The 27,933-nt window shown below is 38.2% G+C and overlaps 2 protein-coding genes across 4 annotated transcripts in view; one reads left to right on the top strand and one right to left on the bottom strand.

Annotated features, from left to right (window-relative positions):
• LOC122813942 (zinc finger protein 383-like) overlaps positions 1-13,598 on the bottom strand; it is a 161,672-nt gene extending 148,074 nt beyond the window's left edge. For all 3 annotated transcript variants that reach the window (XM_044086488.1, XM_044086487.1, XM_044086489.1), the window contains exon 1: positions 13,499-13,598. In XM_044086488.1, the coding sequence (XP_043942423.1) occupies positions 13,499-13,504 (6 nt within the window). In that variant the 5' untranslated portion in view covers positions 13,505-13,598. The remainder of the gene's footprint in view (positions 1-13,498) is intronic.
• The window catches only part of LOC122814457, a 1,903,843-nt gene that overhangs the window by 1,629,657 nt on the left and 246,253 nt on the right, over positions 1-27,933 (top strand).

The following is a 27,933-nucleotide window of genomic DNA, read 5'->3' as shown; positions in this document are numbered from 1 at the left end:
AGTGCAGGGGTTCTATCACAGCCTGGTATGTCTAGGTAAATGTAACTGTGATACCACCTATGTAGTTTACATAGCCACATGTAGCTCATGTACAGCAGTAACAGTAGGTAAATGTAACTGTGATACCACCTATGTAGTTTACATAGCCACATGTAGCTCATGTACAGCAGTAACAGTAGGTAAATGTAACTGTGATACCACCTATGTAGTTTACGTAGCCACATGTAGCTCATGTACAGCAGGAACAGTAGGCAAATGTAACTGTGATACCACCTATGTAGTTTACATAGCCACATGTAGCTCATGTACAGCAGTAACAGTAGGCTCAGAAACTGTATGAGGGAAAACCTGTATGATATTAAAAACATCACTCCAAAAATGCCCTTTATAAGCACTCAGTCACTTGTAAGAATTTGAAGAAATTTATATTTTTGTAGTTGACAAGAGTATTACGTTCTTCAAGGGGAGGTGATTTACAAAATGTATTACAATTGAAACAACTGATTTGGCAATTGAGGCTTAAAGTATGCCAACCTCCAGCTCAACAACTCTGTCTGTTGAGAGTATATCAAATATTAGGGCCGACAGACTGTAACAGTGATTGATAATAATTATCAATATTATTATCATTATTATTTTACATTGCCATATATGTTTTAATTGTACTTTGAATTTCAATAAAATTTTGGATGGATTGATAACATGCATGTATAAGTGGGTCCCCTACACATTACTGAATCACCACATACCCAAAATCCACATAAATGAGCCGAGAACACAGTCAAGAACAAACACCGACCACTTGGAACACCGACTTGGAACTAACGGTAAGTAACTTATTGGCCAGCATGTTGATATTTGCCCCTTACCTCCACTGCAGTGTGTTCTCAGAAATGGAATATTTAGTTAGGGGAGTTGTGGGGAGGCACAGCCCCCCACGTGGGTGTGTTGTCTTTTGTTTCAGTTTACTCTTCTTCCTGGTTGGCCAACGGCTTACTTAACATTATTTCCGAGTCGGTGTTCCAAGCGGTCGGTGTTTTGTTCCTGTCGGTGTTCTCAGATCATTCATGCAAATTTTGGGTAAGTGGCGATTCAGTGTAGGGGATCCGTATAAATGCATATTTGTTTTAATTTAATTTAATTAATTTCTTTTAATACTATTTTGTAGGGAAAAGAAAGTTGGTATAGTAACACACAAAATTTGTTTAACAGTTTTTTACCGCATTGGTCTTTTTTACTATGTTCATGATTAATTATCTAGACGAATGTTGATTGGTGGACAATTATTTATTTTGCGGGGAAGGACCTGGTTGATGCAATTCTGATGAAGTCTCTGATGCTTACGGGGCAAGAGCACTTAGTCTTTGTTTTTTTTTTTTTTTATCTAGCTCGGATGTTTTGGTGGTGCTCTTGGTGTTTCCATTTAGTATTTCCTGCTGAAATTAAGCTTTTTTGCATTATAAAAGTTGACACCTTTTATTGGATTACAGTTACAACTGGAACTCAGTAGATTTGAGCGCCAATGAAAGTGCGAAATGAACTGCATCTGATCTGTAAAACATCCGCTGGATTCTATTATTTTACTATGCACAGTTTTCCTCTCATCCATTGCCTAATTGACAATTTCAAAGTCCACCAGGTTCAGTAAGTATGGCCTTCCTTTGACAAAGCCAAACAGAAACAAATTCTGTATCTGGAGGTCTTCTATATCCTTGTTGTTAACTACTATAGCAATTCTTCCACGGCTTTGCAAATAAGACTAGTCAGACTATTAGATCTGTAGTTTCCAGGAGCTGTTAATGGTCTTCCCTTATGAAGGGAGATGACCGTTGCAGTCCTCCATTCATGCAGCATAAAGCCTGTTTTAAAACTGCAATTAACTAATTACTCCAGGGGTCCTGATAAGTAGTATTTTATACTATTCAGGAGGCATCCAGGGATGTAATCAGGGCCATTGAGGTAGTGTCCTTGGCTTTAGTGAGTGCACCTAGTACATGTTCTCTAGTTATAATTTGAGGGATTATGTTTGACAGTATATTTTACAGAATGATTGGGGCATGAGGAGGGTATGTGGAACTGAATTTGTCTGCTAACAGGTTTTCTTGTATATTGCCAGGCTTGGTGAATGAGGCACCACTAGCCACCATTTCAGCTCACTGTCGTGTGCTGTCCTTGTGGTTTGTGACTTGGCTGTCAAAGGCCTTATGGTTATCTTTCACGTAGAAGGATATCTTAAATGCAAAGTTGGCTTTGCTTAACCTAATTAGCACTCTCAGTTGCCCATTTACTTTGATAAGACTGAATTATCTTTATGGGAATTATCCTTTCTGATTTTTGCCATATTTATTTTCCTTTTGTTGTATATCCTGTTTAAACTGGGATGCCATCAGGGCAGTTTGTTTCTGGGGCTATTCCTGAGCTTACATCTTATAGGTACAGCAGCCTCTATATAGCTACTGACACGGATGTACAGAGTTTTTGAGAGCAATTCAGCAAAGGCTGTTGTGTTCTCTAGGTTTGGAGGGGCATTGAATTTTGACAAACCATCACTGAATAACAGCTAATTTGCCATGGAATAGTTCCTAATTGTTACTGTTCTTTAATGGGATTATGCAGTTGATTTTTATTTTGAAGGCGATAGTTTAATGGTCAGACCTTATTGGGAAGGAGACACGGGGGAGGGTGCAGCATTCTCCCATATTTATTAGCATGATGCCCAGTATGTTGGTGCTTCTAGTGGGCATATTCAGTATTTGGTGAAGGGTGTTTGCATTTATGAATTCCAGGGATCTCTGTGCCTGCAGCCTGCAGATCTGAGGCCGTTTAGGATTCAGAGTCTATAAAGGGGTAATTAAAGTCTCCCATGAACAGGCTGTTAGGTTGGACAGTAAGTGTTTCCAATAGGTCTGCATATGAATTGTGAGTTCTTGGGACAGGAGGCTGACCTACAGCTGACTAGGATATGGAACAGGATTTTGTCAGTTGAGATCTGCACCTGGAGGACCTCCAGCATGTCACCTTGTCTGACCATACTAGAGTTGTGCTTATTATTAAAGTAGATTGAGTACATTGAGATACCTCCACCTTTAGCCCTTGTCCATGCAGCTATGGGTCTGAAAGCATGGAAGGCCCTGAAGCCTTGCACTGATGGGGTATTCTCTGCTACTTTAAACCATGTCGGGGTAACTGCACAGATGTCGATATTCAAGTGAGAGGAGGGCTTGGAGGTTGTGTAGTTATTTTTTATTTTTTTTTTAATTTAGGCTCCTAGCATTGAGCAGTGACACCTTGAGGTTCTGTTGAACTGATTATTCTATGTCAGTAGGTTTTGTCAATTTGTCATTGTCTAAAAAAGGCACTATGTAGGTGGATAACATTTTAGCCAGTATTTAAAAGCTTAGAGGCGAAAGGTGCATCCTATCCTGGCAAAGCAACACTGTCCATTAACCATGTCTTCCCAAGCTGACAAATATTGGATCCCTTTACAATGACACCTTAAAGAGTCTCAGTTGCTGAAATCAATCATTTTTTGTTCATACTGTGGCATCATCCTCAGTGATGGTAATATGCTGCTCAATGCATTGTGACATCAGCCTCAGTGATGGTAATATGCTGCTCAATGCATTGTGACATCATCCTCAATGATGGTAATATGCTGCTCAATGCTAGGTTCAGGCAAGCCTGAGAGACACAGTCTGAGAGCTCCATAATGTCTCTATTCATATAGTCCACGGAGGTACATCTCAGGTCATTTACACCTATAAGGACTATGATGGAATAAAACTGGTACATATGGCGTAATGACTGGAGTGTTTGCATGATTTGGCAGATTATGGCTCCAGATACGTGACTACCAGTTAACTTCTTGTTCAGCCTGGTTAGAGGGGCACCAGTGTATCTTACAATGGAGTCCTCTATGATGAGAGCCCTGAGAAGTGTTTGCCTGCCTTAGTGGCTGTGTTTGGGGCTACACTGAGAATGACAGCACCTGTGGTTTTAGGTGCTGTTTTTTCTGAATATCTTCAGGCTTGAAAAGGCATGGCTTTGCTATGGGCAGTGTAGGTGATCTGTACTGTTTAGGAGGATTGTGCCTCAGCATACATTAGCGTGTGTGCGTGCTGTGTGCTGTGTGAGGTGGATGTTGTCTGTGTGGTTTCAATAACCTGACATGCACCTGTATATGAACTTAGCCTTCAGTGTCATTGTAAAGTACACCTTTCACACACCGTGTCTAATTCTAAGATTAAGTGCTTGTCAGTAAATATGAGACAATTGCTACAGTGTCACAAGAAGTCTAAAGGCTTCCAATGACCTTTTCTTTTGATTTAATAATTTTTTGATATTATAACTCTACCAATTATGTCTGTTTTAGAATTTTCCAGAATACTGATACTTCAAGGGGATGAATTTATCAAACCAATTTGTTAAGTGCTGCAAAGGGTTCCAAATGTTTCACATACAGGTTGTGGGGGGTGGGCCAACATACGGCACACCTTGGCTGATGCAAGTTGGTTGTTCAGAGCATGTTAATTGCCAGACATTTAATATGGTATCATTTTTATGAGGTCCAGTTCAATGTATTTGAGAAACATTGTGGCACGGAGGTCTTGGTAGTACCCAAGGTTTAGTCTTGAGGGCCTCTTTCCTGCACTGAAGGAAGCATTATTTGTTGTGTACTGCTTTAACGTTTACTTTATAAAAACTTGGTCATAGATAGAATGTATAAAGGTAATTTGTGCCTCTGTGTTACTGCCTATTTTATCTAAAGCAAAAATCACATGAATCCACTGGGTTCCAAAATGGTTCTACTTTTCCTCAACATTACATGGACAAGCTAGAACCGTGATGTAGAGGGACTGAGACATGACTACAGTCTGCTCATACGAGGTTCAATTGATGGCTGGGAGGTATGGCCATGTGACATTCATCTTGGAGATCCTTGAGGGGAGGCATGGACTGTTAACAGAGGGAACCCTTGGATGGCTTCAGGATAAGGTTAGGGGAGGGGAGCAAGATGGTAGTGAAAAATTTATTTATGAAGGTGCTGCTGTGCTGTACTTGCTGTACTGAAATCTAAGTCTTCTCAAGACACTAAGTCTTGTTGGCTGTTTACTGCTGAAATCAAAGTCTGGTTATAACACAGAGGGTCTGCATAACTGCATTTGCAGTCTGTTTTAAGACACAGAGCCTTGCAAGCTGCACTGATGAGAAAATATACTTTGCAGCACAATACTACTTTAGTGTGGTTACTATTAAGTAACTTATTCTTATAACAGACGACACAACTGTTACAGCCAGTGGCGGCTGGTGACTTCAAATCAAAGGGCGGCTGCAGGAGACAGCTGAATGGGTGGGGCCAATGGGAAGGGGTGTGGCCAACTAGAAAGTGGAGGAGCTAAGCTCAAAATCACAAAAACTAAATATACTGCCCTGGGTGCCAAACCGTCATTATGAGAGTCCAATCAAGACAAAATGAAGTGTAGAAGAATAAAAATATTTCAATGCATTTGCTGCATGACAGCTTAATATCTAGATGGAAACAAAAAAGGTTGTGAGGCATGAAAAAATAAATTACTTTTTTTAAATACATTAATGGAATGCCAGTCAAAATCAAGTATAAGAAAAACAAGAAATACATTAATGGAATGCCAGTCAAAATCAAGTATAAGAAAAACAAGCAGCACTCAACTCAAACCACTTCTTGCACTGCAGTTCTAATTATAATTTATATTCAGCTTTATTAAAGTACCAAGTAACATGCTGAAAGTAGAAATCTCTGATGCCCCCACTTGTAAAAATGTTCCTTATCCAAAAAAAAAAAAAAAAAAGACCTGCTGCCTGACATCTACTTGTTTCATGGGGAAAACATGATCAAAGTAAAAAATGAAATGCAAACAAGAAATAAGCTCAAGATACAGTGCTTAAAAGGATTACTGTACAGGTTATGGACCACACGATTGGTATTCTGTTTACAGGTAAAGCCTGCAGAGATGACTGAAGTCTCCAAGTGTAATGAGACTCTCAAAATAATGTAATCCTGTCCTTTATTACAAATACTGTCATATGCATTTCAATACCCAAGGCTTATACATTATCTAGATAAGTATTCTCTACATGGCAACAGAAAGGCTTTCAATGTTGGCAATTCTTTAACAGTATGCTTATTAAAGCTTACTTGCATCTTGCAATCTCAGCCAAGCTTACCTGATGGTCATTAAAGTATTGGTACTTAAACACAGAGTAACAGGTACTTTCAGTAATAAGCATAAATCAACAGTACAAAAAATATGACAAAAAACAGACCATTCTATAAAAATCAAGGACAGATGAAAAGCCACTCTAGTACTTGTGTCTACCTTGGATGAGGGGGATACTCTGCACATTTACACTGCATAACTACTCCTTGCCTTGCATCGACACATCCAGAGTCACTACATGGGGGAGTGGGGTGCAACAAGTATGTCACAGTTTGAAATGTCTCTGGCTGACTTGTGATGACCCTGACACATTTTGCATAACTCTCAACCTCAGAGCAAGAAATCTGGACAAAGCCATACAATGAAATGGGACAAAGGCCCAAAAATAAGGACAATTTTTAAAATATTGCTCTTATAAACTTAGAAAGATAACAGAGATATTGCATTAGTATGAATTTTCTTTATGGTATGAAATCTGAAACTCAAATGTCTGTCATTATTTTCTAACTTCAGTGTTTAATTATTTGTCACTAATTTGCCAAAAAATGAAAAATGGACCAAAAACGTAGATGTAAAAATATAAAATAGCAACACAATACAGCTGGGAACCTGTCAAAGAAGGGACACTTTAATATTAGTACTGCTAACTTGAGCAGCTGACAAAATAAAATAATCTACATGCATTTCTGAAATAAAAGTAATCTGATTAGTTATTTCTTAATTATAAACCCTCCATGTTTTCTTCCAAAATTGCTATTTTGCAGAGGGATCATTAGGGGAAGAGCAACATTTGGAGCCAAAATCAGGGACAGTTGAGAGGTTTGGCTATGCCTAATTCTATAAAACGCCTCCAACCTGTGATACCACCTATGTAGTATACATAGCCACATGTAGCTCATGTACAGCAGTAACAGTAGGTAAATGTAACTGTGAAACCTTGACACGGCTATTAATAGGACGTGCTGGAGGGATAGATTCATCACCCAAAGACTCCCTATGCTGTGGAACAAAATCCCGGTACATGTGAGGCAGAGCACCTCGCTGGCCTTGTTCAAGAGAAATCTTGACCAATGGATGGGAGATCGCAGATATACCCCAGGGATTACCTCAGTGTCACTGCTCGACAGAGGCACAGCAAAATAATGGGTATAGTTCCCCATACTAAAGGGTGGCGTACATAGCCACATGTAGCTCATGTACATGCCCTCGGGCAGATAACCTAGTAGGTAAATGTAACTGTGATACCACCTATGTAGTTTACATAGCCACATGTAGCTCATGTACGGCAGTAACAGTAGGTAAATGTAACTGTGATACCACCTATGCAGTTTACATAGCCAAATGTAGCTCATATACAGCAGTAACAGTAGGTAAATGTAACTGTGATACCACCGATGTAGTTTACATAGCCACATGTAGCTCATGTACAGCAGTAACAGTAGGCTCAGAAACTGTATGAGGGAAAACCTGTATGATATTAAAAACATCACTCCAAAAATGCCCTTCATAAGCACTCAGTCACTTGCAAGAATTTGAAGAGATTTATATTTTTGTAGTTGACAAGAGTATTACGTTCTTCAAGGGGAGGTGATTTACAAAAATGTATTACAATTGAAAATACTGATTTGGCAATTGAGGCTTAAAGTATGCCAACCTTCAGCTCAACAACTCTGTCTGTTGAGAGTACATCTAATATTAGGGCTGACAGACTAACAGTGATTGATAATAATTATCAATATTATTATCATTATTATTTTACATTGCCATATATGTAATTGTACTTTGAATTTCAAAAACATTTTGGATGGATTGATAACATGCATGTATAAGTGGGTCCCCTACACATTACTGAATCACCACTTACCCGAAACTCACATAAATGAGCCAAGAACACAGTCAAGAACAAACACCGACCACTTGGAACACCGACTCGGAACTAACGGTAAGTAACTTATTGGCCAGCATGTTGATATTTGCCCCTTACCTCCACTGCAGTGTGTTCTCAGAGATGGAATATTTAGTTAGGGGAGTTGTGGGGGGGCACAGCCCCCCACGTGGGTGTGTTGTCTTTTGTTTCAGTTTACTCTTCTTCCTGGTTGGCCAACGGCTTACTTAATATTATTTCCGATTCGGTGTTCCAAGCGGTCGGTGTTTTGTTCCTGTCGGTGTTCTCGGATCGTTCATGCAAATTTCGGGTAAGTGGCGATTCAGTGTAGGGGATCCGTATAAATGCATATTTGTTTTAATTTAATTAATTTCTTTTAATACTATTTTGTAGGGGAAAAAAGTTGGTATAGTAACACACAAAATTTGTTTAACAGTTTTTACCGCACTGGTCTTTTTTACTATGTTCATGATTAATTATGTAGACGAATGTTGATTGGTGGAAATTATTTATTTTGCGGGAAAGGACCTGGTTGATGCAATTCTGATGAAGTCTCTGATGCTTATGGGGCAAGAGCACTTAGTCTTTGTTTTTTTTTTATCTAGCTCGGATGTTTTGGTGGTGCTGTTGGTGTTTCCATTTAGTATTTCCTGCTGAAATTAAGCTTTTTTTGCATTATAAAAGTTAACACCTTTTATTGGATTACAATTACAACTGGAACTCAGTAGATTTGAACTCCAATGAAAGTGCGAAATGAACTGCATCCGATCTGTAAAACATCCGCTGGATTCTATTATTTTACTATGCACAGTTTCAGTAAGTAAGTCCACCAGGTTCAGTAAGTATGGCCTTCCTTTGACAAAGCCAAACAGAAACAAATTCTGTATCTGGAGGTCTTCTATATCTTTGTTGTTAACTACTATAGCAATTCTTTCACGGCTTTGCAAATAAGACTAGTCAGACTATTAGATCTGTAGTTTCCAGGAGCCTGTTTTAAAACTGCAATTAACTAATGACTCCAGGGGTCCTGATAAGTAGTATTTTAGACTATTCAGGAGGCATCCAGGGATGTTATCAGGGCCCATTGAGGTAGTGTCCTTGACTTTAGTGAGTGCACCTAGTACATGTTCTCTAGTTATAATTTGAGGGATTATGTTTGACAGTATTTTTTGCAGAATGATTGGGGCATGAGGAGGGAATGTGGAACTGAATTTGTCTGCTAACAGGTTTTCTTGTATATTGCCAGGCTTGGTGAATGAGGCACCATTAGCCACCATTTCAGCTCACTGTCGTGTGCTGTCCTTCTGGTTTGTAACTTGGCTGTCAAAGGCCTTATGGTTATCTTTCACGTAAAAGGATATCTTAAATTCAAAGTTGGCTTTGCTTAACCTAATTAGCTCTCTCAGTTGCCCATTTACTTTGATGAGACTGAATTATCTTTATGGGAATTATCCTTTCTGATTTTTGCCATACTCATTTTCCTTTTGTTGTATATCCTGTTTAAACTGGGATGACATCAGGGCAGTTTGTTTCTGGGGCTATTCCTGAGCTTACGTCTTATAGGAACAGCAGCCTCTATGCATCTACCGACACGGATGTGCAGAGTTTTTGAGAGCAATTCAGCAAAGGCTGTTGTGTTCTCTAGGTTTGGAGGGGCATTGAATTTTGACAAACCATCACTGAATAACAGCTAATTTGCCATGGAATAGTTCCTAATTGTTACTGCTCTTTAATGGGATTATGCAGTTGATTTTTATTTTGAAGGCGATAGTTTAATGGTCAGACCTTATTGGAAAGGAGACACAGGGGTGGGGGGGGATGCAGCATTCTCCCATATTTATTAGCATGATGCCCAGTATGTTGGTGCTTCTAGTGGGCATATTCAGTATTTGGTGAAGGGTGTTTGCATTTATGAATTCCAGGGATCTCTGTGCCTGCAGATCTGAGGCCATCTAGGATTCAGAGTCTATAAAGGGGTAATTAAAGTCTCCCATGAACAGGGTGTTAGGTTGGACAGTTAGTGTTTCCAATAGGTCTGCATATGAATTGTGAGTTCTTGGGACAGGAGGCTGACCTACAGCTGACTAGGATATGGAACAGGATTTTGTCAGTTGAGATCTGCACCTGGAGGACGTCCAGCATGTGACCTTGTCTGACCATACTAGAGTTGTGCTTATTATTAAAGTAGATTGAGTACAGAAACCTCCACCTTTAGCCCTTGTCCGTGCAGCTATGGGTCTGAAAGCATGGAAGGCCCTGAAGCCTTGCACTGATGGGGTATTCTCTGCTACTTTAAACGGTGTCACGGTAACTGCACAGATGTTGATATTCAAGTGAGAGGAGGGCTTGGAGGTTGTGTAGTTATTTTTAATTTTTTTTTTTAATTTAGGCTCCTAGCATTGAGCAGCAACACCTTGAGGTTCTGTTGAACTGATTATTCTATGTCAGTAGGTTTTGTCAATTTGGCATTGTCTAAAAAAGGCACTATGTAGGTGGATAACATTTTAGCCAGTATTTAAAAGCTTACAGGCGAAAGGTGCATCCTATCCTGGCAAAGCAACATTGTCCATTAACCATGTCTTCCCAAGCTGACAGATATTGGATCCCTTTACAATGACACCTTAAAGAGTCTCAGTTGCTGAAATCAATTATTTTTTGTTCATACTGTGGCATCATCCTCAGTGATGGTAATATGCTGCTCAATGCATTGTGACATCATCCTCAGTGATGGTAATATGCTGCTCAATGCTACGCTCAGGCAAGCCTGAGACACACAGTCTGAGAGCTCCATAATGTCTATATTCATATAGTACACGGAGGTACATCTCAGGTCATTTACACCTATAAGGTCTATGATGGAATAATACTGGTACATATGGCGTAATGACTGGAGTGTTTGCATGATTTGGCAGATTATGGCTCCAGATAAGTGACTAACAGTTAACTTCTTGTTTAGCCTGGTTAGAGGGGCACCAGTATATCTTACAATGGAGTCCTCTATGATGAGAGCCCTGAGAAATGTTTGCCTGCCTTAGTGTCTGTGTTTGGGGCTACACTGAGAATGACAGCACTTGTGGTTTTAGGTGCTTTTTCTGAATAGCTTCAGGCTTGAAAAGGCATGGCTTTGCAATGGGCAGTGTAGGTGATCTGTACTGTTTAGGAGGATTGTGCATCAGCATACATGATCGTGTGTGCGTGTTGTGTGCTGTGTGAGGTGGATGTTGTCTGTGTGGTTTCAATAACCTGACATGCACCTGTATATGAATTTAGCCTTCAGTGTCATTGTAAAGTACACCTTTCACACACCGTGTCTAATTCTAAGATTAAGTGCTTGTCAGTAAACATGAGACAATTGCTACAGTGTCACAAGAAGTCTAAAGGCTTCCAATGACCTTTTCTTTTGATTTAATAATTTTTTGATATAACTCTACCAATTATGTCTGTTTTAGAATTTTCCAGAATACTGGATACTTCAAGGGGATGAAATTATCAAACCAATTTGTTAAGTGCTGTAAAGGGTTCCAAATGTTTCACATACAGGTTGTGGGGGGGGGGGTCAATATATGGCACAACTTGGCTGATGCAAGTTGGTTGTTCAGAGCATCTTAATCGCCAGACATTTAATATGGTATCGTTTTTATGAGGTCTGGTTCAATGTATTTGAGAAACATTGTGGCATGGAGGTCTTGGTAGTACCCAAGGTTTAGTCTTGAGGGCCTCTTTCCTGCACTGAAGGAAGCATTATTTGCTGTGTACTGCTTTGACATTTACTTAATAACCTTTGTTACAGACAGGATACATAAAGGTAATTTGCGCCTCTGTGTTACCGCCTATTTTATCTAAAGCAAAAATCACATGAATCTACTGGGTTCCAAAATGGTTCTAATTTTCCTCAACATTACATGGACAAGCTAGAACCGTGATGTAGAGGGACTGAGACATGACTACAGTCTGCTCATACGAGGTTCAGTTGATGGCTGGGAGGTATGGCCATGTGACATTCATCTTGGAGATCCTTGAGGGGAGGCATGAACTATTAACAGAGGGAACCCTTGGATGACTCCAGGATAAGGTTGGGGGGGACCAAGATGGTAGTGAAAATTTATTTATGAAGGTGCTGCTATGCTGTACTTGCTGTATCGAAATCTAAGTCTTCTCAAGACACTAAGTCTTGTTGGCTGTTTACTGCTGAAATCAAAGTCTGGTTATAACACAGAGGTCTGTATAACTGCATTTGACGTCTGTTTTAAGACACAGAGCCTTGCAATCTGCACTGATGAGAAAATATACTTTGCAGGACAATACTACTTTACTTTTAGTGCAGTTACTATTAAATAACGTATTCTTATAACAGACGACACAACTGTTACAGCCTTTAGCTTTCATGTTCAAGATTTTCTTCACGATCAGTATGAATTATAATTCTCCTATACAATACCTCACAACAAGTGTGTCCCTACAAATACCTCTAACACAACTAATTTTTCCAGTCTTTTTAGTCTGTTCTTTGGATCCTGTTTATCCTCTTGGTATCTCTTTTTGGACTTTGTACAGAAGCATCTGTTAAAAACACTTCTGCTGATGCTTGTAGGAAAGCATACAATAATTTACTTTATAGACTTGTTTTTTTAAGAAAATATCTTATGAGAAAGCATGTCCACATTGCTTTTTTTGCTGATCATGTCCATTTTTCTGTAAGAAAGCATGTTATTTTTTTGCTGCTATTGTCAGAAAACCTCTTGTAAAAAAGCACATACTGCTAATTTTGTAAAAAAAATGTCCATTAACAAATGTCTGTAAGAAAGCCTCTGTCAAACTGTTCTGCAAAATTAGACTTTTTTGCTGACATTGTGAGAAAACATGTCTATCAGTAGATGTCCTTTTTCCACAACACATACGTAGTATAAATGCCCATTTTACATTGCTAAACTCTATACCTACATTCAAGCAACTTTTTATTTAATACTTTTATTTTTCAGCGTATTTACAACAAATATAATTATAATCTTTTATTCACTGTTCAGCACACTCTAACAGGTAGGTAATAATACACAAATACCTCCCCCCTTACAAAAGCAGTTGCTGGCAAGTCCCCACAGAATGCCCTTACATTCCATGTCGGCCCCAGATTGGGTGTAGTGTTAGTGTAGGGAAGCAGGGGCTGGGAACGGGGGTAGAAACCAAAAAGTATGAAGCAAGGGGAGGGGAAGGGAAAAAAAATAAAACATTATGCAGACCTCACAGAGATGTACTACAGAACAACAACAATGTATCAATAACTGTTAAACACACATGCCACAAAAATGATTTTTTAATACTATGAGCCAAAAGTAAATACAAACCAGAAGCCACTGGGCATTTGCCATAGCTACTTGTATTTAAGAGTTCTACAAACAAAATACAGTCAGTTACGTACATGCATGTCTTTGAGTTCCTTCTCACTCTTGTTTCGTATATTTTTTAAAGCACCAACTTTGGATCTGATGGATGACAAGGCTCTTTTAACTTTGTCCTACAGACATACAAAAAAACAGAGAAAAAAAAAGAAAGAATGTATAAGCAACAAGAATCTGGAATGCAAAAATATCATGATTACTTCTGCATACAAAGACAGTAATTAAACTTATTATTTTGAAAAGAATATCCACACAAACAGATATACAAATGGCACTGTTACTTTAATACACATCGATACTACACCGTTATTTGTTTTCTGAACTATATAACTGAGTATGGAAATGGCACAGCCTTAAATTTTATTTTTAAAAGGTAGTGGAAATACAATGAAAATGGCAGTAGGCGCTCTAGCATGGTGTGATTAGAAAACTATAAAATGCAGTCGTACTCCGAAATAATACTGGGAAGGGGTGACAGTCACCATGGCCATCGGTTTTGTTACCTATAAGACACAATGAAAAAGCTAAGAACCCCACATCCACTTTCCTTAGAATCTCACGAATAATGTCTTATGTCTTTGCTAGGCAGTCAGAATTCCAACAATTTTATTTTACTCTCTGGTAAGTAAAGGTGTTCAAGACTACATGTATCTTTCTAACTGCTGCCGCTCCAAATTCGGACTGTACACAAAAAAAAAAAAAAAGAGAGAGAGAGAGAGAGAGACTTTTACTAAAAAGTAAATAAAACAAGTAAAATAAAAACAAGAAAAATATACACATATGCAATTACACACACAAATTTGTTTTTGTCTTTCACCATTTTAAAATATTGAGAGCCCACACACACAAATCTCAGTCTGTCAAAATAACAGAATTTTCTTTTGTTTGCTGTTTGTTTGTACCAACTCAAAAAATCTCAAAAAAGTGCTGGGATGGGAAAAAAAATCACCCTTACCTGTACATTCATACAATCATATGCCCCTCCACAAAAAATAAAAACATACAGCTATCCAAAAATTAATATTAAACCACAACTTGCCAAAACACCTAGCCTCAACTAAATGAAACATAATCCAACGAAGAAAACCTGATCGCCTAACACAAAACTTACAAAAAGAAATGACAATGAAATGGGAGTTTAACTCCAAAATTCAAGAAAGGCCAGGCTCCTATTTTACTCTACTAAACTGTGACTTAACCAACATTAATTCATATGCACGTTTCCCATTTATTTATGTGGGTTGCATTCGTTCCCCAATTCTCTGCTGAACAGGGCGGCATTCATTCCCCAAGACTCTGCTGATCACGGCTGCATTCACATCAAAAGCCTCAGTTAAACAGGGATTTAAGTTATATGTACAGGATTTTATGGCTGGACTTGAATGTCTTTTTCCCCACTAGTTGTGGAACTAAACTGTAATCTTTCTTTTCTTCTCTTATGATGAAAGTACATTTATTTGACTTACTTTACTATTTAGTGATGTTATAATATTCATAGGAAGTTCAAGGCCCCCCTGAGTCTTGCAACCATTACCCCTTGCTAGTTCCTGCTCTACACTAAACCTCCCAAAGGGCTTGGCCAGTCAAGGCTGGGGTGAAGTTATGAAAAGCGAATAGCCATCCAATTATCCAGGTCCTATTTGAAAAAAGTTAGTGTGATTCTGGATTACTCAGAACAGAAAATTTAGTTGACTACACAGATGGTCAACAGATGTGCGAGACAACATAGTTCAAAGGTTGTGAAATATACCCTTTCCCCAGCATTGCGCAACCTCAGAGTTAATATATATAATTAGCAGGAAATGCAATGGGGCTCGTCCTTCTGCAAAAACCAGTGTTGATACAGTTGTTTTAAATTTTGGTTTTGCATGCAATGAAAGTTTTCCTTGGCACATGCATAGTATCTGAACCAGTTTCCTATTGTCAAGTCCTGTTTCTCCACTCCCCCCACTTTTGTCTGTTATTCTGTTCAGGACAATAACTACAAATTTGTCAAATCCGATACACAACTGTGCATGTTTAATTAGGGCATTTCTGGAATAGTTTTTAACGTTATTTTCATTTATGTAAACACATTTTTTCTTCACATTTAACACAGATTTTACTACATTTTTAAAATAGATCTTTGAACCTTATTTTTATACTGTATCCCCCCTTACAAATAAAGAAGGCCTTCCTTAAATCAATTATTCCCATTGTATTTTCAAAGTGGACAAATACTTCCCATTTAAAATTTGTCACCTTTGACCATTGATCAGTCAACATTATTACATGGAATTACTGATGTCTCATAGAAACTGGGGGTACAAACCCTTTTTTCCAGGTTACTTAAATTGAAAATGGATTGGAAATTAGTTAGACTACCAGACAATATGTCAAGTGTAATATCATCCCATAGTCTTTGGAGATGACCATGCTCAGGACATAGAAGAAAATACCAAACAAATGCGGTTGCAGCACTGAGCCCTGCAGGACACTACAGACACCCTAATATTCTTTAACAGTACTCCTGCCACCCACACCTTGTGCATTCTATTAGCCAATTAGATTTATTAGTTTTATATTTCAACTGTACTCAGAGTTTATTATTAATGAGACAGCTAGTATCACATTTTGTCAGTAATGTTATTTTCTCATTAAGCAGGCATGGTCTGGGTTTTGTTTTACTTTTCTTTATGGATTGTTCTAATATGACTGTATTTAATGTTTTGTGGGTTAAATTTAGATGGCCAGTGTATTCTGTTTTAGAGGTTTGCAGGTTCTGTGTGTGGACTTTGTAGGTGCAGTGTATACAATTACTTTTCTACATAGCAATGAATGAAAAAAGTGGTCTATGATTCAGTTGGGTCTATATCATATGAGCGAATTGCACAAATTGTGAACGCTCATAATATCGAATGTACTGGACCTCGAACTTCCTACTGTGGGGGGCTGTGCCCCCCACATCCCCCAGCTACATATATATTCCAACTCCGAGATCGCACTACAGTGAGGAAAGGGCAAATAACCCATTCTTCACTGTGCCATGATCTCAGAAAAAGCACTTCGAGGTCTGGTACGTTCGATATTATGAGCGTTCCCAATTTGTGCGATTCGCTCATATGATATAGACCCGATTCAGTTTTTTTTACATTTATTTTTTTTTTACTTTTCGCCTTCATGACTCTCAACCTTGCTATCAAGTAATCCCCTTCCACCTGTGGGTGAGAGCAGATTGCATAATCTGTTATGCATACAGCCATTGGGGTTTTCCCTTTGAATGGTCTTAATTCCATCCCCGGTGGCTGACATGGACACCGATATCACTGCAGGAGCACTGTATGCTCTCCCAATGCATTGTACATGCTTAAAACACACACTAAAACTACCATCACCAGCTAGATATCTCCAAGACAACATTTCCTGGTTGGACAGCTAGTGTGGACATGCAAGCCTCCACTTATACTGAAGCAATCAGATGATCGGAACACAATTTCTCCCCTCCCCAGGATGGGCAAACCAGCATAAGCTGCACACGGCCACACTCCCTTACCAGGTTCTTTCACAACCAGGAACTGTTAACTGGTGTTCTCGGTTGTCATCAGGTCTGTTCCTCTGTGTCTCACAGATGGGTTATTAGTTTATATTTTTGTTAAACTAAGTGCAAGTTTTTGGTTTTAGTGGTGACTGTCTTATACCGACTAAAATGCTTTGCTGAATCTCAGTGTGTATGATTTCTATCTGCAGTATCTGAACTTCTACTTTAGCTTATAATGAGCAGTACAAATACATAAGATGTAAGACAGTTTTATTAGCTTTAATGAGATCCCAGTATAGATACATACTGAAACATAGTCCCCCGAGTGTTGACAAAAAATGATCTACATACTGTACACATGAGTTTTTATCACACCCTTTATTTGCTGTGTTGGGATGTAATAGGAAAGATTATAGAGAGAGAGAGAGACACACACACACACACACACACACACACACACACACACACACACACACACACACACACACACACACAATCTGAGCGCATAACAAGGTATGTAAAATGTGGTCAATGCACATCTCAAATGGGTAGCTGACATTTGAAGGACCAATAATTAGAATACCTACTATTACTGAAGGTTAGTACTCTCAGAATACTTACTATTACTGAAGGTTAGTACTCTCAGAATACTTACTATTACTGAAGGTTATTACTTTCTGCCCAAACATGCAGGTTGCATTTCTTATTGATTTTCTGTGACAGAGACCAATGTGACAACCCTGGCATCATCAGCATTTTTTTCCACTCAGACTATTGCACTCAATGGAGTAGTGGCCATGAAAACATTAAAGAAGAAGGGACCCAGAATTTAACCTAGAGGTATGCTTGTGTAAAGTGTGCACAGGTTAGATGTACCATTCTTAAACCTAACAAAGGTTTCTCAGTTCCATAGCCATGTGTCTATTCATTTGATGACATAAAGGTTAACCTTGAATGATAATTGAATAAGGAACTGAATCAAATGCCTTTCCAGATCTAAAAGGAGGATATCTGATCAATTTAAAGATATATACTTTGTAGTACTTTAACTCATTTAAGTGCAGTTACTAATAAAACAGCTTATTTATATAACAAACGTACCACACGTTATGGCTTACAGCTTTTACTGTACAAGGTTTGCTTTTTGTTACAGATACAGATGATGATTCTCCATTTACCTCGGTATCAAGTTCCTAGAATTACCCAGTACAATATTCAGTTTACAGTCCTTTTATACACACACTTTAGATCCTGATTACCTTCTGATGTTTTTTCCTTGCCGACTTTGAAGCATTTGTGAGGAAGGATGTCCTGTTGACTTTGTGAAGAAGCATGCAGTATTTGTCTCTCAGGATTATTTTTCAGAATTTCTGCTAATTCTGTGATGAAGCAAGTCTATTAATAGATGTTTTGTGAGGAAACATATCCAGTTGACTTGTGAGGAAGTATGCAATATTTGTCTCTCAGGACTGTCTTTCAGAATTTCTGCTGATTCTGTGAAGAAGCATGTCCATTAAACTTGTTTTTCATCACATAGTATGGATGCCAGTTTTACATTGCTAAGCTGTATTCCTACATCTAAGCAAACGTTTTAGTTATAACTTGATTAGCCCTTTAAACGTATTCTAACAATATCGACTGACAGCCTAGCACCAATGGCTTCAATCACTGGTGTGTTAATACTGACTAGAGTAGTAGTATGTAAAATGTGCCAGGTTTTCAGAAAAATTTCTACAGAACCTTCTCAAAGTAACTCTCCACAATACTTGTAAGGCTGACAAGCCTGAGTTTACAAAGGTCACCTGCATCCACTCCCTTAAATATGGGGGCAATAGTAGCCTTTTCCCAAAGATGGAGCACACCGTCATTGCACATGGCAAGCCAAAATAAATGCTTTAAGCAAGTTCTTATACACTCCTTGATTCAAGTCATAAAGAATCCCCTTGAATTCATCTGGGCCTCCAACATAATAATATCTCCTGTTATTTAGACAGACTACCACCGACTCATTCTTAAATTATGGACATGCATATTAATGTCCACTCTGACTAAAACAAGTATCAGACTTTTTTTTATCAGTGATAGTTGTACCAATTTCCTTGTATTTAATGGTATAATGTCATTATAATTAGTATCTGTACGGCTTCCTATAGGTTTATACAAATCTTTTTTGTTCACTGAGGTAATTTGCTAAATCGTACTCATTCTGTCTCTAAGTGACACAAGTTTACCATAGAATCAAATGCAGACAAGCCTATTTGTCACCATGGTAACTGTAATTTTCTTTGTCTGATGCTTACATACTATTAGAACATGATTTTAATTAAGACCCTCTGTTTTAGTATAAATACCCCATGACTCTTCCCGTTGACAGCCTCTTCATATTTTTTGCCAAGCCTTGCTGCCAGCTCATCCTTAACTTCCTCATACTTAATCTTATAGCATTTCCTCATGGGGTTATAATCCACCCTTTTGTGATCATTATGAAACTATACTGACCACTGTATACTAATTTGGTCAGAGGAACCTAACTGGCATTGTGGACTTCTGTTAGACATTTTTACATTACAAATGATGAAACAGTACTGAATACATTTTTTCTCTCATTTCAAAGTCTACATTCTACTGATAACCAATTAAGAATAAGGATGGAAGCAATTCCATCCTTTGAAGTTTTAGGAATGTATAAACTGACCAGCAATCCTTGGGAGGATTTAGGTCACTGCATATAAGGGTGCTGACACTGTTTAAAGTTCTTTGTGAACTGTCAGTTCATTTGATAACTGATGATATTGTATTTGATTTTATCTTTATTCAGCTTAAAAAAACTGTGGATCTTATGCACTTCATACTACATTCCCTCAAACATCTAATGCTGCAAGATGGATGTCCAACCATGGAAGCTGAAAAATTACATGGAGCTTACTGCTTGCTGGATGGATTTGAAATCTTCTTAAGACACTCAGTCTTGCTGGCTGGATTCTGCTAAAATTCAAAGTCTGGTTATATTTGCATTCACAGTCTGTTGCATACAGAAACTTGCAGAATATACACTGATGAGAGAATATACTTTGCAGCATCAACTTTAGAGCAGTAACAAATAACTTTTTATAATAAACCAAAAGGACTAACATTGCAGCTTAAAGTACTGTTCCAACTTTACTTCTCATATAGTACAGATGATGTGAGAGATGTAACATTTACCTCAGGACAAATGTGTCCCTACCATACCCCTAACGTAACTGGATTCATACAGCTCTTTATATACAATTTTAGTCATACACAAACATATACATTTCCTCTTGGTATTCTATTTTGGAGAATTGCTCATCCTGTAGAAACAGTACTAATTGTTGTAGATGCTGACACAAACTGCTGACTTAATGATATTATTTTTCAGCTTCCTTGTTTAATAATGTCTTGTCACATTTTTGCTGAATTTATAAGAAGCCAGCTTTTCTGACAGTGTGCACATCCTGTATTCTATTTGGATCTTTGTATAAGAACATCTGTTCTTTTGCCAATGCTGATAAGTGTTCTGTTGTCCATGCAGAAAAACATGTTTTTGAGGAAACACATTGCCACAGTGTCATTGTCCATTCTTTAAAAGCAGATTTTGCATTTTTGCTCTTGCATACATCCTGTTTTTAAGTCTGTAAGGGAAAAATGTCCATTCAGCAGGTTCCTTATTTTCCAAGCCATGGTCATTTAGTATGGTTGCTGATCACATATTACTAAACTCTGTTTCTGCATTTAAGCAAGCTTTTTCTTTCAGCATATTTACAACAGAATTAATTTCAGCCTTATATTCATAATATCTAACAGAAGCATGTTTCTGAGACCTTGAAGAATAATTCCTTCTATTACTAATTACTAATAATGGACTGGTTTAGTTTTACCACTATGATGACAGGAATTCCAGACAACCAAGAAGCTTGCTTTCTGTACTGGTAACTATCAGAGGAAGACCTCTGTGCAGTATCAGCTGGATATTGTATACCAGAATCTGTCTGCTGCACCCCCCCCTTGTACTTACCTCCTTTTATTGGTTATGGTAGAGTGTTGAGACAGTTCTGCTTTGTCTCACTTAAAGATAGATGGCACACTTACACTGAGAGCAACTCTTTTGGAATCTAGCCCATAGTGTCATACAGCCTGTTTAGAGCACTGTATCACTACTACAGCTACTGGTACTGTTTCAATACATGAAGTATGTACATGCCACCCTGTCTGATTTAGGGTAGTTGCAAAGGAGAACAGGTGAGTAGGAGTGTTGGATCTCTTATCAGTGTACCCCATAAGTATCCCAAATTTTGACTTAAACTTTTGCTCTAACATACTACAATCCATAATGCTTTTTAAAAAAGGTGTTGGATTCTTATGAACAAATAATGACATTCACTGCAATTAAAGACTACGTTTTTTCTTCAGAAAATGAATGCTAATTCATGTAGTCTTATTTTTGTGAGCTTACTATACCAGTGGTATTGCTATTTTCAGGAATCTCTAATTTAGAAGCTTTCTCCATGAGTCTGGTGCTGACAGGATGAGAGATATGCTACAAGTATACAACTAAGCCAAACTACATAAAACAATAGTAACAGAAAGTACCGGGTCATATCAGAGGCTTGGGAGATCATTATTAAGGGGAAACCAAGAAATATTTCATTGTTATGTAAAACTTGGCATTAAAATACCATAGTTCAGGTTGTACGACAATTATGCAAAGGTAACCACATGAGCAGCCAAAAGGCATCTCAAATGGAATATTTTACAGTGCACATTTTAAGCAATGGATAGATTAGCCTAAACTCTTTATGTGTGCTTTTTAAAAATAATTCTTGGAAAATGCTATTTAGAAGTGAAGGGACCTATGAGAGAATAGTTTTAGTAGCACACCAGGCTGTGCTTTGATGTCTACTGTTAATTGATATCGCTAAAATGTCCAGATTTTCACCTCATATTTTGATCTGTTTTTCATAAAATTATGGTTTTCTGGTAAATCACTGTCAAATCACTGAGGACTGAAGTAAAAAAATAGTGGTACATATTTGAATTTCAGACTTCATATCCTTCTGGAAATGCATGCTAATGCAAAACCTATTATTCTACCAATTTTATAAGTTTGTAAGAGTTATTTTTAAGTACCACCTCTATTTTTGGGACTCTGTCCCCCATTACATGTGCCTTTGCCCATATTTCTTGGTCTGAGAGGCTTGATTGTCATACAACATTGACTAATTAGTTGAATCTAGCCAAGCTGGAAATGTTAGACTTTAGATCACTGAAGGAAGGGAGATGGGAAGAGTAACTTGGCCAGGAACTGAAACTTGCAAAATTGCTCTTTGTAAAAAGTACTTATCTCAGTAATTTATTGACAGTTTTGCAAACTTCATTCAGAGAATGTTTTAAAGAATCAGTAGGAACAATTTTAAAACTCAGTGAAGACCAGTCAATGACACATGATCTGCAGACTCTCAAACGTGGCATTTTTTAAGTTTTTATTTGACTTTACATATTCCAACAATAATTCAACAATCTGTAGCAAAACACTATATACAAAAGTCTATAACAAGAATTATATACACAAAACCATTAGAACTTTTCTATTATACAGCGACCCCTCTTTAATATTCAAAAATGTGCACTCTGAATGGTCAGCGTGCACGTTGTAAATCAGAGTTATAGTAATGGAAAAAGGTCCGGTCGCCCGGACTTTTTCCATTACTATAACTCTTTTTTTACAGCAACGGAGAACGCAAGATCTCCATTGCTTCAAACTGTCTCGCTATGTTAAACGGAGATTCTCCGTTGCTTTTTTTAAAACTGTCTCGCTATGTTAAACTCCTTTAACATAGCAAGACAGTTTGTAAAAAGCAACGGAGATCTTGCTTTCTCCGTTGCTTTTGCCCATAGCTTTGACGTACTGCGTAAGCATACGGATGCGCAGTACATCAGAACTGCCGCAGAATACCAGACAGCTGCGGAAGGGCAGCAAGGAGGCATTATACAATGACATTATTTAAGAAAAGTAATTTTTTTTTTCTTAAATAATGTCATTGTATAATAGCAATAACCCACTTCTGGGTGTGGGTAATGCTGGATTTACCCACGGTTAGCTTTGTTTGGCCACTCGAGCTTCGCCCTCATGACCAAACCACACCAACCATGGGTAAATCCAGCATTACCCACACCCAGGCGTGGGCTATTGCTATAATAGATCATTAACTTTCTGCCAGTCTATGTATTGATGAGCTACATTTCTAGTTCTCATTTTTATGGTCGAGAATTCATTTTTACAAAACAGATTTGGCTAGACATTTAAATTCACTAGTAAAAGAAAGAGAGTAGTTTTACATTTCCAGTTTTAGTTATAACTTTTATAGCAATAGCTAGGACAGACCAAAGAAGAGGTATTTGCAATATTGAATAACATCTGGGATTGGGGCATTGAACAAAAATCAAGGAATCTGTACTAGTACAATTATCTGACCACAATTCTTGGCAAAAGCTTCTAAAACAATTCCAGTAAGATGACACTATGTTGCATTCTATAATCATATGAACCCAATCTAAATCTGGCATTTTTTTCAAGTGTTCCATTCTAAGTGAATGGAAGTACAGTCTGTTGTCATAGTGCATTATGGGACAGATTTAGTTTCCAAAGGAATGAAGATGTCTGCCCCCCATGATGGCAAAAAAAAGGATAAAAATAAATAAATAAAAATAAAATTAGGAATGAATACTTATTTTGCTGCAGGCCACTTTGGGAGGTGCAGTAATTTATGGCAAGATAGAAACTGTGTTTTTCACCATTTTCTCATAGTAGTCCTTTCAGTTCAAAGAATTTCAGAAGAGTAAAGAACGAGATCAGAGATGCAGGTGTTAAAGGAAACCACAATGACAGGATGCCCAGAACAAAGTCTGCAATAGGAAAGCAATATAGCCTTACTTTTCATTTAAAGAAAAGATTAGCCATGTACATCTGAGGTCCAAAGTTGATAAACCAATGGTAATGAACCATCAGCAAAGTGGTAAGCTGATAAGAATACTACAAACTATAAAAATATAAATAGCTTGTCGTACTTTTTCTGGTAAAGAATTTCAGTTCAGTACAGCAGTACATATGAACCATAATGTGTGCCATGCTTATTGTAATAACAGTATAAAAGAAGACACATTTCTGGCACTAGGAGAAATATCGCGGAAAAGAACCAGAACTGTCTTTTTCAACATAAAAATGATACATATCTAGCCTATGTAGATTATTATTTAAAGTTTACTAATGAGATAATGTTAGATGCAATGAGCAAAAGTATCATTAAAGCTCTGCAAACCGTATTTGTGAGATAAGGAATTCATGAGGTAGCTGCATTACACTGCAATCATCAGTATGCAAGCTTGGCATTTAAAAGATGTTTGGAACTTTTTTTAATTTCTCCAAGTCTTTTGGGGTTCTTATACCATGACGAGAATGGACCCCACTCATAAGATAAAGTATGATTAAAGTTCATGCAATTAGTACTGTTTCAATCTTTGATGTTAGCCAGAAGTACTCTTTGCAGCACCCACAATGTGCCTATTAATGACTCCTTCTCCAATTCATAGTGTTACATGTATTGGTAACATATACAAGTATGATTGCAAATTCCTTTTTTATAAGACCAGTTGCTCCTACTACTATAGGAAATGTCTGGGCATCCTTCTGCATTGATCTCATTTCTGCCTGCAAATCCCGGCATTTTATGACTTTGTCTCAATATACATAAGAAACTGTAGTCACTGGGTGCAGCAGTTTCAATGATCAATGATACTTTTGTCTTCTTTTCATGGAATACTCTATCTGGTTTTCTCCCATCTATTTTTTGAAATGCTGGTAATGGGTGATCCCATGTGATATAAACATAATGTTCTAAAATGCTTTGTGGGTCATGTTTCCAATGTTTTTCAACTACTTCAATATTATAATGTTTGCACTATCCCCAGTGCAACAGTCCTGCCACATTTTTATGCCTTTCAAAAAAACAGTCCTTCTGAAATTAGTATATCACAACCAGGAACAAGATGTGCGACTGCTTCCAATTCTGTTTTACAAAACCTACATTTGTCTGTTTCTCCCACATGTTCAATGGAGTTTGTAAAACAACTTGCATGTAAGTCCACTATCTTGGACTGCCAATAATAACTTTTCATTAATATACCTACCCTGCCCCCAAATTCCACCCGCCCCCAGTGCTCCTACCTTTATACTACCCTAACCACTCCCCCTAATTACTCTACCACTCCCACACATCACATTCCTCCAACTACAATTCTTCCTTCCCGCACACCCAAGTCCCACTCCCAACCCATCAAAACTCACTCTCTTCTATTACCCCACACATACTCTCTATCCCAATTACTACCTTACCCATAATGTCTCCACTAACTCCCACCATATCTCCACAACCTAGACCACATCACTACCTCATGTCACCACTTCTCATACTTTATCTTCTCACCGCCTATGAATTCCACCATCTACCTAACACTCAACAATTCAGCTACCACCGCTAGTATCCAACCACACACCCCCACACAAATACTACCCCACCTCATCTCCAATGCCACTACTCCAAAACCTCTCCACCCCATACGACCTACATATTTAAACTCTGTAACTAAAAACTATCACCAACTCCTACTAAAGATCACCAAACACATAAGAAGTATATTACCTACCCTAATAGTCGATGGCGATATCCATCCTAACCCAGGCCCAAATTCACAGGCTACTACCAACCCCACAAATAGTACTCCTTCTAACCTAAGAAGCTTATATCATGCCCCTAACTCATTTCTAGTCTGTCACCTAAATATTAGAAGTATAAATAAGAAAATCCACTACCTGCATTCCCTCCTGGACATTCACTCCCCTGATCTACTCTGTCTTACAGAAACCTGGCTCAAGCCTGCTATCCCTGATAATGAAATTATACCCCCTAACTACAATATAACAAGACTGGACCAGAAAGGTAGAAAAGGAGGTGGAGTAGCCATCCTTTATAAATCCACTCTTGAGGTATCCACAATTACCACCCCACAAGAACTAACAACTACCAACTCGGAAACAATCATCTCAAAAGTCCAACTTAACAAACACAAATCTATAATCATAGTATGTACCTATATTCCCCCAGGCAACAACATAGACACCTTAGAAAGCACCGTCCAATGGTTATCCACTAACCACCCCCAAAAAACAATCATTCTCGGGGACTTCAATATCAACTGGCTAACATGTTCATCAAACTTCCCCACCACCCATATCAACTTACATGGTTTCTCCCAGATAATTACTTCCCCCACTAGAATCAATAAACCCAACAATAAGGAAAGTATCCTAGATTGGATCTTAATAAATAACAACCCTCAGTTTTACAAATCAGGTACCATACCTGAGGACATAAGCGACCACCTCTTAACCTATATAATCAGGAAAAAGGATGATATGTCTCAAAAAACTACCTTTAAAACACTTAGTATACAAAAAACTTTAACCTAACTTGTTTCCAAACCAAACTTAACTCATGCAAATGGGACAATCTTAAAGTATTCCCCCTTGACGAAGCTGTCTCAGAATTTAATGCTAGATTCCTTGCCATCTTAGACAGACATGCTCCCACACGAACAATCAAAACCAAAAACAAAACTGCACCATGGCTAACCAATAGTACTAGACAAAAAATTATTGCTGGAAACAAAGCATGGACCTCCTGGAGAGCCACCAAATGTCCACAAGCCCACATTAGATACAAACAAATGAGAAATGAAACAAAGAGGTCTATTGTGTCAGACAAACAAAACTACTATTTAAATTTACAGCAAAAACACCAAAATCAACCCCAAAAATTCTGGTCATGTCTGAATAAACTGCTCCACCCAGGCAAATCAGCAACCCCCACCCCCTCAACTACCCTACAACTACCTCCTAAGAGTGTTACAATGACTTTTAATACTTTCTTCACAGAAACAGTCCAGTCCCTTGCTAACAACCTATCTCCCATCTCCTCTACTACTACCGCACCCACTCAGGCAAATATCCCACCTTTTAAATTTGATCCTATACCCACAGACTATATTAAATCCTTACTTAAAAAACTAAAACCCACCACTCTGGCAGTAGACCTACTTCCTGCAGAGTTTCTGCAAAAGTCTGCTAATGAAATAGCATACCCTATCTCCATCCTTATCAACCGTACTATACAAGAATCCTACATCCCCCCCATCTGGAAAATCTCACACATTATTCCTCTTCATAAAGGGGGAACCTCCACAGAACTCTCTAACTACAGACCTATAGCCATACTATCTCCCTTAGCCAAAATAATGGAAAAATGTACACACAAGCAAATTCTAACACACCTTACTCAGAATACTCTACTAGCACCAACCCAGCATGGATTTAGACCTGCACATAGTACAACTACTGCCCTTCTCTCCTTTTCTCACACAATAAATCACAACCGTAATCAAAATAAGCTCTCTTCTGCCCTCTTTCTCGATCTTTCAAAAGCATTCGACGTGGTAAATCACCACCTACTCCTAGACTCTCTAAAATCACTTTCCTTAGACAATCCAGTAATCAACTGGTTCCACTCTTACCTTCATGGCAGACAACAAGCTGTTATATGATAAATAATCTATCCCCCCTTCTACCTGTCAACCTTGGAGTACCCCAAGGCTCTATATTGGGACCCCTCCTTTTCACTATTTTTATAAACGACCTACCCAATGTTATCCCAGAAACAACTTGTATACAGTATGCAGATGACTCCACACTTATCTGCTCTGCCTCCACTCCCACAGAACTACAATCCCTATCCCAAATCACCTTCAGTAAAATAGAAAACTGGCTGAATAATCGCCGCCTCCTGCTTAACCCAAACAAAACCTAAC

Source organism: Protopterus annectens, chromosome 10.part0, assembly GCF_019279795.1.
Source record: "Protopterus annectens isolate FY-2018-M chromosome 10.part0, PAN1.0, whole genome shotgun sequence".
NCBI lineage: Eukaryota > Metazoa > Chordata > Ceratodontiformes > Protopteridae > Protopterus > Protopterus annectens.
Note: the sequence above shows the minus strand (reverse complement) of the source record. Positions and strands in the feature narration are given on the sequence as shown.